We start from the raw sequence: 14,376 nt of genomic DNA, 5'->3' as shown, positions 1-14,376 counted from the left end.
GCAAGATTGTCTCAGGTGCCCATTTTTAGGAAGTTGTGTCATTTATAAGTTTGAACAGAGAGCTTGTACTCCACATGGACTTTTCCAGAGACATCGTCATTTCCGTTTCTCTGCATGGTTGAGTGGCGCCATCTGGCGTAATATTTTAGTATATGTCTTTATCTTCCAAATACAATTTCTCTCTTCAAATAGGCAGTTTTGCCTTCATCTAAAATCTAACCATAAGGCTTTATATAAACAATATAAAGGGTCACATATCACTTTTTAAATTATTAAATAAAATACATCGCTGGCTCACTTTTTTCATCAAAAGCACATATATATATATATATATATATATATATATATATATATATATATATATATATATATATATATATATATATATATATATATATATATATATATATATATATATATATATATATATATATATATATATATATATATATATTTGTGCACATTCTAGACCTTTTGTGCTATTAGGACAAAAATGTTGAACACATGAAACGTACTATTCGACTTCCTCTGCAAAGAAAGTACGGAGGAAGTGGGAGGGTTTTCAGGTTGAAGGGCTAGACCACGTCGGACAGCCGCACATGCTGGTTGAAGGGCAGATACTTTTAAGACAAGCTGTCAGATGGACCAATTATGTTTTCCATACAACAGTCATCGCCCAATTAGACCCTCCATTGGCTGGAAGGGCGGGGATTCGTAGAGAACGTGAGAATAGGAAGAGGAGGTCAAATGCACTGCAAGAGTTTGAAAAACGTGAGGCTGTTTCAAGAAAAGACACAGGTAGACAATTGTATCGTAAAAGGCTGCAGTAGATCATATAGTTTACGACGTTGTTATTTGATTTTTCGAGGATTCGGAAATAAGTACAGCCTCAATTGAGACGTAATTGTTCGCTATAGAAGAGTGTAAACAGATAACGTTAGCTAACGGGATGCTAACGTTGACATGTCGCATGTTCGTGTAACAACTCGATAACTCGTGCTGACTTGCAGCCAGCCTAAAAGTATGACTAAGTAAATAAGAGGTACTGCATGGAGCGTAACCACAGAGCATTAGCTTAACAATCAGATTCATTTGCTAGTCATTGCACTTCGCTGCCTTTATAATCGATTTGTCTTTGGGAACTTGTTCCACGGTCACAGTTGTCATGTTCCACTCTGTGCCCCGTCGTCCGATCTGCGAGATCGGTGCACGTACAGCGAGGCTTCATAGCTGCAGGTCATTCACACGGACTGTCGAGGATGGCAGGGGGAAGTTGGGGGGCGTCCCGTGGCTAAGCAGAAGCATGGGCCTACTGTTATCCTGGCTCAAGAGTGCAAGTGTCGATACCAGTAAGGCCGTGGGATCTGGCCAGAAGAGGAAGGGCTTGCTCTCCATATTCGCAGACCACTGCGGCTTTGTGACCGGACAGAGGCTCCGACGTACTTGCCAGATTGGAGAGCTTTATTCTAACCTGTACTCCGAGCGCACCAAGTGGACTGTGGTTGGGAACATATGGCGCAGGTTTCAGAGCAAACACGCCCCCACAGGGAAACTTATAGCGGCACTGGCTGGTGTGTTCATGTGGGAGAATGAGAAGATTCAAGATGAGGAAATTCGCAGGTTGGTGTTGGATCTTTAACATTTCACGTGAATGCAGCTGTATACATTTTTTGCAAACTCAGTCAAACATACCACCATCATCAATTTGTTACTGCAGATTATTATTTACTTCCTAATCCTAATACTTGACTTCATTTTAAGGTGTGGCCTGGAGTTGCAGGCGCTACAGACAGTTAAACATCTAACCACACCATCAGCAACTGTAGCTGGGCAACAGGATCAAAGTTGGGACGTTGTAATGGAGAAGAAAGATTTTAGAGTGTGGAGGCGGCCTATTCCCAACAGTCACCTTTATGAATACAGAGGTCAGCCAATTTAAGATTTCACATGTTAAATGAAGATAAGCACACATTTATCTTATCTTTTTGGCTTTGGCCTTTTATCTGAAGAGTTAACATGCTTTTATTTCTGTTTTCTTTGCAGTGTTGGGAACCTACAATGACGTAACACCAAGGCAGTTCTTCAATGTGCAGGTATAGACAAAAGTTTATGTCAGACTTAGTTAAAGAAATAAAATCTTTATTCTACAGAGGTACAAGGTTACACTAAGAAAACATCAGATGTGTTTATTGCAATCCAACTGACTGCACATAATTTAATAAATGCACTTTTTTCAAAGAGGAGCTATTGTATCAATGAGATATAAGTCTGCAGTGTTAATGCAACTGCAACGGTCTATGTGTTTTCTGATTTGCCCCTGACCTTCCCCCAGCTTGATACAGAGTACAGAAAGAAATGGGATTCTCTGGTTATCAAGCTTGAAGTGGTGGACCGTGATGTTGGAACAGGCTCTGAAGTTGTGCACTGGGCTACTCATTTCCCAGTGAGTTTCTATTATTGTATCTCTATATTTATGACAATTTGCCACGGTATGTTTACTTTTTGTCTTAACCAGTTTTTAATCTTCCCTCACAGTATCCCATGTACTCAAGAGACTACGTGTATGTACGCCGCTACGATGTTGATGTCAACAACAACCTGATGATTCTGGTGTCCAGGTGGGACTCGTCTGCAATGTTTAATGAATTGATTTCCATTTGTGTCACTATCAATAATTTGGAATATTTATTTTTGTGTTGTATAGAGCTGTGCAGCATCCCAGAGTTCCAGAGACTCAGGAATTTGTGAGAGTCCATGCGTATCAGTCAAAAATGGTCATTCGCCCTCACAGGTCCTTCGATGAGGTTTGTTTTTCCATACTACTACACACATTCATTTCTTACTTAAACCTTGTGTCAATCACTCAGTTTTAGCTTAGGGCATATAAGTTAAAGTTGTTTTTCCTACTCAGAATGGATTTGACTATCTGCTGACTTATAGCGACGACCCTCAGACTGTATTTCCCCGGTACTGTGTCAGCTGGATGGTGTCAAGTGGTGAGCTTTTTTTACTCGTTCAAACTAACCATGGCTGCGTAAACTGATTCTGTTTAGTCCCATGTAGTTGTTTTTTTATGTCTTGTTTTGCATGCTATATTTTTGCACATGAGCGTTACTATATTGCATATTCACACATTTAATTTTTCATCCTTGAGGTTTTGTATTTCTTTGGTAATAAGTTTGTTCCTTCTTTCTATCTGGCAGGCATGCCTGATTTTCTAGAGAAGCTTCATACTGCTGCTCTGAGGGCAAAGAACTTGGAGGTGGGAATCCACGACTATGCAGGTGTTATCAAATCCAGTGATACAAACAGACAGCCGAGCCAGGAGCGTCTCAGTGGAGACAACGCACACACCGGTGGACCTGGGCAGATATATGCTTGATTTTTTTTTTTTTTTTTTTTAAACACATCATTACAGGTGAGGGGTTTTGTTGCTGTGTATACATTTGCACTCGAACCTGAAACAAACCCTCCAACCCTCACCGTTTGGGTACATTGCTTGAACTGTAAATGACACGTATGACCTACAGTGACAAATTACTGGAAGTTCCTCTGTGGACATGCTTGTGTTGTAGTGGATGAAATGTCACATGAACGAATCACTGTGTTGGTGATGCTGTTGCAGTACATGTTGCCATGGAAACCATTACCACCTGCTAGACTGTGCACACTCTTTATCCATTTATTTGTCTCCTTTGGCAATGACACAACCATTGGTACTGAGTCAAATTTCTAATTGTACAGATGCTTTTTGCCAAAGCACAGTCTCTTTCATTTAATGTTTAACAAACTTGAGTTAAATCCTGTTCGGACTGCCAGCATTGTCATCACTGTTATAGTGTCTATGGTGTGATTTCAGAGAGTGTGTATTGGTTGTGCAGTATTGGACTTAGAACAGAACCACGATTGACTGGTCAAGATTATCACCTAAATGCAGAATAAGGCCAAGACTTCTGCACTGACAAATGAAGAAGTGAGGTCTCTGTGGGAACATTTGCTTACATGTTTCTTCATTTCAAGCATTTAAAGAAACTGGCTTCCATTTTCCTTGCAGCTTGACATGACTGACTGGATGGGATAGAGTAACAAATTTTAAAACAAATGACGTTGAAAAATGTAAACAGTATTGAAGATCATTTGTGCTGGTGTTTGAATGCTTCTCACTGTATTGGTCTGACTGCTCTTAAACCAACATTAACAGAACAGCCTTCTAGAGTTAAACCAGTCCTTCAGCATTAGGGGCGTAGTGTCTTAAAACAACCACATAAATCCTCAGATGCAATGGTACTAATGTGTGTCAATCAAAGTTAACCGCAGAGATCATTTCAATAAACTGGTGCCCTTTCTGGGAACACAGCCCTTGTGCCACATCAGTCCAGTTGTATTTGATAGAAGTTTAAATTTGCCATCCCTTCAAAATACAGTAATGATAGCTCTCACTATTGTTTGCACTTATGGATTTATGGGTTTTTTTTTCTTTCTTTTTTGTGTCTTTGTAGATCTTGCGTTATCATTTCATTTTTTGTAAGTCTCCAAACTCCAGCGAATTCATCCTCCTGGTTTTGTAATTACGTGCAGGAGTTGTTATGAATGTAAAAAAAAGCACCATGTGCTGTGGAATAAAACATCTCCTAATAAAGAACAGTGTTTACAGCCTGTTAATCTGGTGCAAACATCTTGAAATAATTTATGAAACATCTCATCTTGTATTGAAATAATTTTGTATTTGTACACTGCATCAGAGTGACGACGCTGCAGTAATTGTGGAAATACAAACGTGTCCGTATTGTGTCAAATATCTCTGTACTTTGTAATTCTACTCTGGAGTGATGTTTCTTGCTTGTTAATTTTAAAATGGGGGGAAACTTGTTTTCTCTGGGGTGGTCAACCAGATTTTTAAGTCACTGTAACTTGGTCAAGTGAAGATTATGCAACATTTTCTATTCAGGTTGAGAATGTACCATTTTTATGCTCATCATTTGTAGATGCTGGCGTGCCACCCACAGCCATCTAAAAGGACTTCTCCTGTGTTTGTTTTGTTTTTCTGCAGATAATAGAATAGTTGTGATAGCCTGTAAATTACTTAAAGAAATGGAAAGTCATAGTGTGGATTTGAACTGATGCAGTTGTAAGCCTGTTGGGATTTACTAAAATAAAGGAGCAACTGATCATATCAAACAAATGTCTTGCTGTGTTCAGCCGCTGCTTGGCGAGCTCTGTTTGAACCCTGCCTTGGTAAAGACGAAGGTGATTAGCTGCAGCCGCTGTAGTCCGGTCTAATGGGATAACCATTAAAGCCTGTCTGGGCATAAGGTCGGTGGGCACCTTCACAGGGAGGCTTACGGTTTACTGAGTGTCTGGTTGATTGATCAGTTTGTAAGTAAAACTAACTATACAGTACCAAAAGATAAAACACATGTCACACATACGTCGTCACACGACACGTCACACACGTACAAAATAATACAATATTTCAATCCAATGTGCCAGATCTGGCATAAATTCTACATGATTAGAATTCCTCAGAACGATGGGTTTGTGAGTGGATCCAACGCTGTAAATAACAACTGCTGAATTAAATATCCGCTCTTCATTTATTAAATGGTATTTTATATTGCTTGTAAAACATAAATAACAATCAAAAAGGGACCCATCTGCGGTGACGATGCAGATCTGCAAAAAAAGCTTCTTATTGCTGCATTTCTCAAACAAGGACACATATTTTTCATGAAATACTGGACACGACACGACACGACTATATAAGCATTACTGAATGAACATTTGTCCAGGATGGAGTGTCTGACTTGGACTTCTGAACATGAAGCCCAGCCAAAGAAAAAGTTCTAATAGCAATATTTTATAGTGTGTGTTATCATTTTGACTGCAGCACATGAAATGAGTGAAGACAGAATTCATTATAACAGAGTCATAAAGAACAGTCAGTTTTTTAAAACGCCTTCAAATTTATTAGTTAAATGCAATGCTTGTGATTTGATTCACGACCCAACACAGGCTGAAATTTAAGCGTCTGGGCAATGAAACAAGACCAATATAATGTTCCCAGCCTTTCGGGAACATAAGCTGGCCGGTATGTCTCAGACATTGCGCACTGTCTCGCGGTTTGATTTACAGACGTGTGCGGCGTCTGCACTCACCACACCTTGTTTCAATATATCACCTCAATCGACTGATATTATTAGCTGTATTAAAAAGCCACCGAGCACTTAAAGTAATTGGTCATTTCCACAAATCTGCCATAACTGTTAACCGCCACCCAGCTCGTTGGGTTTGGCCGTTTTATCAAAGTGAATGCTATGAACCCCGTGAGACCCATTCTCACTTTCACCAGTTCATTCACAACGACCAAAAAACGGCGCCAGCACGACGACATGCTCAGATATTTATTGTTCACAGATTTAAGTCTTAAAATGCATCATGAGATAAGACAATGATAAAAAAATAAGGCAAACATGTAAAACATTCATTTAACTACCTCATGCTTACTGATATGCCTGTAAATGCCCTTTAAAGTCAATAAAATTGGTGGTTTCTAAATGGCTGAGGTCACAGTGGAAGGAGGATAGTGCTCTCAAGTCTCCAAGGTGCTTGGCACAACCATGGACAGAAGAATCACTGCATGGTTAGATCAAGCACAATGGGGTCCTGGGCAAAAACAGCGCTGAACGCAGGGTCCAGTTCAGCGGAAGGCATCGAACAGCTTGGCTGAATTCATAACCGTAGCACAAAGGCTAAAATATAAAGTTGACCTATGTGGCCAACTTAAGCTTCGTGACTACGATAAGGCGTAAAACTGGTGCAAGGGCTTCAAGAAAAGCTGCAGGACGGTCCCACGGTTTGACGGCGTCTGTGATCCAAGGGACAAAACGCCCCAAAGGTGTGAGGGTGGGGTTCTGACTGCAGCAAAAAAAACTCAGCACCGTTGTTCCTGCAAGAGCTGTAACGTGACTGTGGTTATGAAGATCTGTAGAATATAAAGAAATGATTAGTCATAGCTCGTAGTCACTGCAGGAAAAGAGGGTTACACCCTTTCTGCGCACACACTGCGTCATGCCCCACCCTTCCATCCTCGGCGCCCAGGTCGGTCAGACACACGAAAATTTTAAATTTGGTACAAATATTCAAAACCTTTCAGACAAAAATTACAGTAGGCCTCAGAATAGGAGCTCAATCACATTCCGTCTCCATCAGTCGACCTGCTGATCAGTGGAAACAGAGTTTTGTAATGTCTCTGGAATTCTACTTGACGCTGGCTAAAAGAAGGCGCCTCGTTGACCAGTGACACCAGTAACCGCATCGGTGTGGTCCATCTGAGGACATTTACTGTCTCCTCAGCGTGAAGACGCAACCACTCCTGACATTTTAGTCCTAACTGTGTTAACGGTCACTGAGCACAATGTCAAGAGTCATGATACCATCAAGCTAAGACTGCTGTGTCCTGAAAGGCTGGACAATCTTGTTACCTTTCCTAGTGTCTCTTCCAGCTCCCCAGGGACGTCTTACTAATGAGAAGGCATGGTGCGATAATCAACTTTGAACAACTGATCCACTTTGTGTGATGAAATTACGACCCAATGCATATTTATGCCCAATGGAGAAACTGAGCATTCGTAGTGACCAAACGGTACAAAGTGGGAGTGCGAGGTGAAGATGGTGGGTGGTGGCGGCGAACAATGACTTTCAAAGGGATGCGGTGTGGCCGATGGGATGGTGCGATGGACTTTATGCATGATTGTGGTACATAAAGATGATTTCTTACCTTGTTTTTGGTGTTTAGTTTTTTTCTTTCTAAAATGGATGATCATAATCATGATCTTTTAAGAGTCACTAATGTTTCTCTTAATCTGAAAATCTAATATTAAATTTGATTTTTAAAATGTTTTCAGTTACTTATCACTAAAAGTATCTGGCATTAAGAACTAAGTTGCACCAAATTCTCACCAAACGAAGCATCATCTTGACCAGCAGAACAAATCAAGAATACTCTACTACAAATTTGAGACTTTGTCGAAACTGCCAGCATATTTTACCAACGATCTCCAACTTCTGTCTTCGGAAAGTAACTTCTACTTCCTGTCTTTGCAAGAAACCCACCTTTTTTGCTGCTGCTGGCCTCGAAGTCGTGCAGCGGGTTGAGGGGTGATGACGGCGAGTGGGTTCCCTGAGCTATGTCTCGGGGTCCTCCAGCTTGCTCTACTGGAGACAGACTGTCCTGAGTGCGTCCTCAGCATCCTTCAAGTCCCCATCTCCTGCCCCTCCTTCAAGCTAGGAGGGGTTGGCGGTGTTCTCTTGGGATAGGTGCAGTGGCAGGGAGGACTTGGTCAGGCTGGGATTGGGCGTGGGTTGGGGAGTTTGGGGGGGCCGCTGGGTCCGCATTTCATAAATATTAATACAGAGTCCTCCCTCTCCAAATGGGTAGATTCTTTAATTTTGTTAGAGGGGGAAGTGCTTTATTCACTTAATGGCTTTTATTAGTGCCCGGTCTTCAACTCTTTCATTAGCTAAAGTGCTGCTATAATTTACAGGGTAAAAGGGGGTGGGGAAGAGGCGGTTTCTGAAGAGGTTTCATCCTGCTGCTGCTGGACAAGCAGGCATTTCCCTTAACCACTACCGTTTCTCCTAAAAATGGCCACTTTCACAATAAGAAGTGCAGAACGTCAATGTTAAATACACATATAATAGCAACAATAATAGCAACCTCGTCGAGTCATTTTAGAAGTGAGCATGTTGTATCTGTTTGTGGCCATGCAAAACAGTCCAAGAGCCCACACAGTAGTAGAACCCTTTGTTGGGTTAGTTAAACAGTCTTTATGAATAAAGATTTCAGTCTTTCTACATCACATTTACTCACTTATGCACTGTCTCGATCTGCAGTCACTGGTTAGAATCTGGTCTTCAGTTACAAAATGACCACTTTACTAGTCGTAGGTTGCAACATATGAACATTAGAATAATTGTAGCTTTGGGAAATGCTCCCAACTCTGATAAAACGTTCTTTATTCTGTGTGGAGTCTTGTTAGTTGCGAACAGCTGGTGTAGGATGTCCCCAGACTGCATCTGAGTAAGTGAACTGATTAACCTGAGTGGCCGTCCCAACCATAGAGAGGGGGCTGGGCCACCAGCCTGCATAACTGCCTTCATCATCAATGTCACATAAATTACTTACCAGGACAGAGCTCTCACATGAGACTGTGAGTTAGCCTGAAGTGGTTTTAGTATTGCTGCAGCTCGTTTCAGCGGTTTGAGGGAGACCATGACATTAGTATGACATTAAAGGATGGAACAGTTTGATGATGCTGTGCGGAACACAAACACTGATAAGAAAATACTAAAACAAGTATTTTTCATTTTTGGTTTAGATTTTATTGCAAGCCTTAACCAACATTCAATATGAACTATTCATGGTGTTCGTACTGTACAGACTTTAAAATGTGACACTTGGATTCATATTTTTTTAATTAGAGCAAAAACTGAAAACCACAACACAGAAGCTCTGACATTACTTCATAATTTACTGAGCAACTGTAAAAAATATCTTGTGATACTCAGGTCATGCAGTCAATTAAGGCTCCTTTTACTTTTTCACCAGCTGGATAACATCTTCATCCTCCATCACATGGTCCTTTCCCACCTTCTGAGGATTATGTTTCACAGATGATCCCCACACAAGAGCACTAAAGGAAGAAAGCATTTTTAAAAATCTGCATCAGCAATGGAAAAAAGACGCAGTACAGCTCATGCACCAATCCACACTCACCATAAAACAACGATGCATACTATTTCTTCCACTATACCTCATAATTCAGATAAATCCAAAAAGGACCCTTTACTTATAGAGGTTACGTGTGACACTATTTGACCAGTCCATTTGCTGGGGGACAGCTGATGCTCAGTATTGACTGACTGACAATCTTGGCACTTCCATTAGGAGATGGTGGTGCAACGCATCATCTCAAATTCAAATTCAAATGCTTCGATTAATGCTTACTTAGCTTATCACTACGAATGAAAGTAATGGCAACAATTAAAGTGGCCGTGTGGTTTTGCAGCTCAGTGTCTTAACCAGGATTACAATGTTGGAATGTTAAGAAATGGAAAATAAGTCAGGTGTAAAATAAACAAGATAAATCCTATTACAGACATTATTACCACATTAGACATTAAAAAAGGCAACATTCATTCACACCAGATGAGAATATGATTGTGCTGAAGCAGCTGTCCGATAAAAACATGGAAAATGAAATGACTTTACAGTTTATAAGCTTAAACACATCGTTATGAGATTAAAAGAAAACAGCAGGGTTACTCTACACAATATAATGTGAAGCACTTATAGCTGATGTGTAATACTTACTACTTGAATTCTTTGATGAGGTTTTTATGAATCTTTAAGCAGAAATCCTCAACTGCGGTTCGTTCATCAGGAAGTACAACAGGAGATGTGTAATCAGGAAGTTGGCCCTTGGGTTTTGTGTAGCTGGAATTAAAAAACAAACTTTTCAAGGTGACCACACAAAAAGGTTTCTAGCATTTAGGTTACAGCTGAAGCGGCTATGTGCACTTACATGCGAACAAGCTTTAGATAGTCCCACATCTTCTCCAGCAGGTCATCAAAGTTCCAGCGGTGGTGGGCAGAGATGGGTACACAGTGGGGTACCTTATAGATAATGTCAAGCTCCTCGATGGAGATCTGATCAATTTTGTTGAGCACATAAATGCACGGGATGTAGACCCTGATGAGAGACAAGAGGGTGAAATTTCTGCACAATCAGCAATGAACAATACACTGATGTGTGTCTTTTTCCCTTTCATTTAACTTTCCTAGTAAAGATAAAAAAATAATACAAGGTTAACTAATGTGTGTAGGCAAGTATTGACTACAATATCATCAGCTATATGAAATTAAAAAATACCTAAATAATTCCATTTTAATTTATTAAGAATTTAAATGCGTTTTGCTATCTTGTTTCATTCTGGCCCCGTCATACAAGCCTAAACTCTGTGACTCTGTTTCTGGAGCCTCATGCAGCTTATGCAGCTATCCTGCTTGATGCTGTGGTAATCTCCTGATTTTAAGTAAGAGTTGATATTGCTTAAAAAGAGATTACAAAAAAGGCACAGCCTATATGGTAAGAAAAGAATACTGCATTTCTAAATGTAACTGCTTTATTGTAGTGGGAAGGGAATGGAATGGTAAATTCCTAAAGGCCACACCCTTTGGGAATGACTAAGGAAGTCCCATTCTGGCACTTCAGCAGCTTACCGATTTCCCTCCACCACATCAATGAGGTCATCAGCTGTAGAGTCACTGCGCAAAGTGATGTCGGCGTTGTGGATCTTGTACTCCGAAAGGATACTCTTAACCGTTTCAGCATCAAGCTCACTTTGTGCACACTAAAGAAAGAGATGAGGACAGGAATAGTGTTCATCAACAGAGTACAGCATAATAATAAAAGCGAAAACACTTCATGAATTATTTCATCACATTAATTTCACACTGTACTATTTGTATTACACTTTTGACATACAAAAATTCCATAATGTATAGTGTATTAAAATATAAATTTTATAAATGAATCGTACTAGACATACAATGACAATCAACAGACACACAGACAAATTGCTGATATTCTGCAAAGAAGAAGTGTACTTTCACACATGTCCAAAAGAGGGCAGGGGTGTTTCAGTATTTCTTACTGGGTAAAATGTTTTGCAGATCAGTTAGTACTTGTGATCAAAGGATTTAGAAATTTTGTTTAAATTAATGAATTTTCATGAAATGATCCATGATGAGATATATGACAATCAACTACAAATGCATCTGACAACTAAAATCCTGTGTGCCAATATAATGACAGCACTATATACCTGATTAATCATCATCTCAGAACGCTCTCTTTTAGATAATGTCATTTTGCTACTTTACTGGTAGATTGAATGACAAGTACACATTATACACACACGTAGAACGGTCCATTTCACAACAAACACCACCTTCACTCACCTCAGATTGAACAAAGAAAAAGACACATTCAACAAAAGGTTCAGCAGCTCAGTATTCCTGTGATACATACTGTAGCTGTAAAGTTGATGCCTCCTTTGTCTTTCTTCTTGAAGCCAATGTTAGGTGGTTGCTTGTTTAGTCGGATACCGAAGCCTTCCAGTTCATGTTCTATTAGTTTCTTATGACCAAGAGGCTTCAGCACATCAAGGACTATCAGGATTAGGTTGCAGGTTCGAGCCACTGAAATAAAAATAGGTTGTTGCACAGTGGGTGAACCAATAACAAAATTTCTGTACTGAATATAGCATCACTTACAAGTAAGAATAATAAAAATAAGAAAAACTTTAATAGTGCCATAGTGGAGAAATTGCATCACTTAACAGCACAAAGCACAATACAGAGAAGTAAGGTTTTACTTTTGCCTTCCCCCATTAAGAAGTCACCGGTATAATAATTTTATTTTGCAAATAAGGCTGTTTCACCACACACATCACACTTTACCTGCAATGACTTGCCTGCCCCTGCCCTTGCCATCCTTGGCCCCCTCAATAATTCCTGGGAGATCCAGCAGCTTAAAAGGAAGAAGGGAAGACTGTGAGAAAAGAAGGAACCCTTTTCAAACTCTTAAAAAATAATAAAAAATTCCCCTACCTGAATTTTGGCACCTTTGTAGCGAATCACTCCAGGAACTGTGGTAAGCGTAGTAAATTCGTAGGCGGCAACCTCAGAATACACACCTGCCAGGTTACTTAGCAGTGTAGACTTTCCAACTGAAGGAAATCCAACAAAGCCAACGCGAGCATCGCCCGTTTTAGCTACATCAAATCCTAAAACACATCAAACAAAAATTTGGATACAACTTAGACATAAAAAACAAGTCATAAACGATTTAAAGCCACGTTTTAAATAAACCTAGATAGAGTAGAAAGTTTTAGACAGTTTTACCTTCCCCGGTTCCACCACCACTGCCTCCTTTTGGTGTGATGAGTTCCCTTCTCAGTTTGGCCAGACGTGCTTTGAGCAGACCCAAGTGGTGAGCTGTGGCCTTGTTCCTCTGTGTCCTGGCCATCTAGGAATAATGATCATAGAACATGCCGTTATATCTCATACCTGTACTTTAAGTGGCATTTATAAACAAGAGTTTATAAATCACAAATACTCCAATTACTATAAATGTGAAAAACTGAAAATATGAGACACATTTCAGAGGCTGGAAAATTATTGTGCCAAAAATTAAAGATCAAAATACGTGAAATATTTACTTGATTCAATTTTCACACATTTAGCAAGATGTTAACCCAAATGTTGGCTAATCTGAAACGTTAAGCTTTGACAACTTTTTAACAAAATTGATTGATTTTAATAAATATATCATAACATTTCAGTTTTACACAACAAAAACAAATCGAGAGTGACAACAAATAATGCACAGGCAGTAACAATGACGTGACTTTATCCAGGTAGATAAAGGTCCACTGTTCATCTGGCCTTCTAATACCAGCATTACTGTTGAGGCATTTTAACAAAGCACTGAACTTGATGGTGAACTTATTGGTAACGCTACCTATTAACACGTTGTCGCTATTTTTTTCAAATGTTTAAAGATCATTTATGGACCATGGAACAGGGAGCAACAAAAACATTAACAGGCGTGTCAACGGTCAAACCGCATCTTTGCTAATAACTCAAAACAGTCACCGTCCAACTCATAACACATCTGTAAGTTACACTGTCACACGAAGCAATATTCAGATATACACTGTAACGTGTCCAGGAAGTTTAATGCCAGGCCAGATGTGAACGCCAGGATAACTAGGATTCGTTAGCAACTAGCTAGCCCTTAGCTAAAACGTGCCTGATTCACAGGGTGAGTCTACTTTTCTAATTTTGCCTTACCTCATTTTCAATCTCAGCTATTTTGGCGAGTATACTCATGGTGGCGGCAAGCTGTGGGTACAGTCAGTGTAAACGAATAAAGCTGAGAATATTCTATACGCAAAGTGGCAAAGTAGTTTAGCTAGCGCACAGCTCCACACCACGCAAGTGCCGCTACGCGTTCGTTCACGCGGATTCTCGCGATTACTGACATGTTCTAAGTGTGCCCGAAGTGTTGCCTGACAGGACAAGATTGTTATTATTACTGTATTGTTTCTGAACTACTCACCACAGGTTACAGGATATTTCAGTGGTTTTCACCAAATAAAACATTTATCTGAAAATATTTCTGACGTGTTCATAAAACCAGTTTCATATTAATCAGAAAGGATCTGATTTCCAGGGTTCGTTCCACTGAATCGTTAGGTAATATTACTCAATAAAATACCGCTAAATTTGTCATATAGTACATTATTTTC

The 14,376-nt window shown here is 39.9% G+C and overlaps 2 protein-coding genes across 2 annotated transcripts; one reads left to right on the top strand and one right to left on the bottom strand.

Moving 5' to 3' along the window:
* Positions 1-584: 584 nt before the first annotated feature.
* stard7 (StAR-related lipid transfer (START) domain containing 7) lies at positions 585-3,405 on the top strand. The gene is made up of 9 exons (XM_029168987.2): positions 585-798; positions 1,161-1,620; positions 1,762-1,925; positions 2,044-2,093; positions 2,333-2,443; positions 2,536-2,618; positions 2,705-2,804; positions 2,912-2,996; positions 3,204-3,405. Exons 1-9 carry the CDS (start codon positions 600-602, stop codon positions 3,380-3,382), a joined length of 1,431 nt encoding a protein of 476 aa, XP_029024820.1. The 5' UTR covers positions 585-599; the 3' UTR covers positions 3,383-3,405.
* Positions 3,406-9,358: 5,953 nt separating this feature from the next.
* Positions 9,359-14,103, bottom strand: drg1 (developmentally regulated GTP binding protein 1). Its single transcript, XM_029169023.3, has 9 exons — positions 13,919-14,103; positions 12,968-13,091; positions 12,674-12,849; positions 12,524-12,593; positions 12,093-12,262; positions 11,282-11,412; positions 10,584-10,751; positions 10,373-10,495; positions 9,359-9,692 (listed from the first exon to the last, which is right to left on the bottom strand). The coding sequence occupies exons 1-9, from the start codon at positions 13,955-13,957 to the stop codon at positions 9,593-9,595; spliced, it is 1,101 nt and encodes a 366-aa protein (XP_029024856.1). The 5' UTR covers positions 13,958-14,103; the 3' UTR covers positions 9,359-9,592.
* Between the last annotated feature and the right edge of the window lie 273 nt (positions 14,104-14,376).

The sequence above is a fragment of the Betta splendens genome, chromosome 12, assembly GCF_900634795.4.
Source record: "Betta splendens chromosome 12, fBetSpl5.4, whole genome shotgun sequence".
Classification (NCBI taxonomy): domain Eukaryota; kingdom Metazoa; phylum Chordata; class Actinopteri; order Anabantiformes; family Osphronemidae; genus Betta; species Betta splendens.
The sequence above is the reverse complement of the archived record's forward strand: the minus strand, read 5'-3'. Positions and strand labels throughout refer to the sequence as shown.

Excerpts from the sequence above, each read along its gene's own strand:
- stard7 (XM_029168987.2), top strand. The coding sequence starts at position 600 with ATGCTGGTTGAAGGGCAGATACTTTTAAGACAAGCTGTCAGATGGACC. Across the intron at positions 1,621-1,761 it reads CAAGATGAGGAAATTCGCAG|GTGTGGCCTGGAGTTGCAGG; the intron begins GTTGGTGTTGGA and ends CTTCATTTTAAG. Across the intron at positions 2,094-2,332 it reads GGCAGTTCTTCAATGTGCAG|CTTGATACAGAGTACAGAAA; the intron begins GTATAGACAAAA and ends ACCTTCCCCCAG.
- drg1 (XM_029169023.3), bottom strand. The coding sequence starts at position 13,957 with ATGAGTATACTCGCCAAAATAGCTGAGATTGAAAATGAG. Across the intron at positions 13,092-13,918 it reads TAGCTGAGATTGAAAATGAG|ATGGCCAGGACACAGAGGAA; the intron begins GTAAGGCAAAAT and ends CATTATTCCTAG. Across the intron at positions 11,413-12,092 it reads GCATCAACTTTACAGCTACA|TGTGCACAAAGTGAGCTTGA; the intron begins GTATGTATCACA and ends CTCTTTCTTTAG.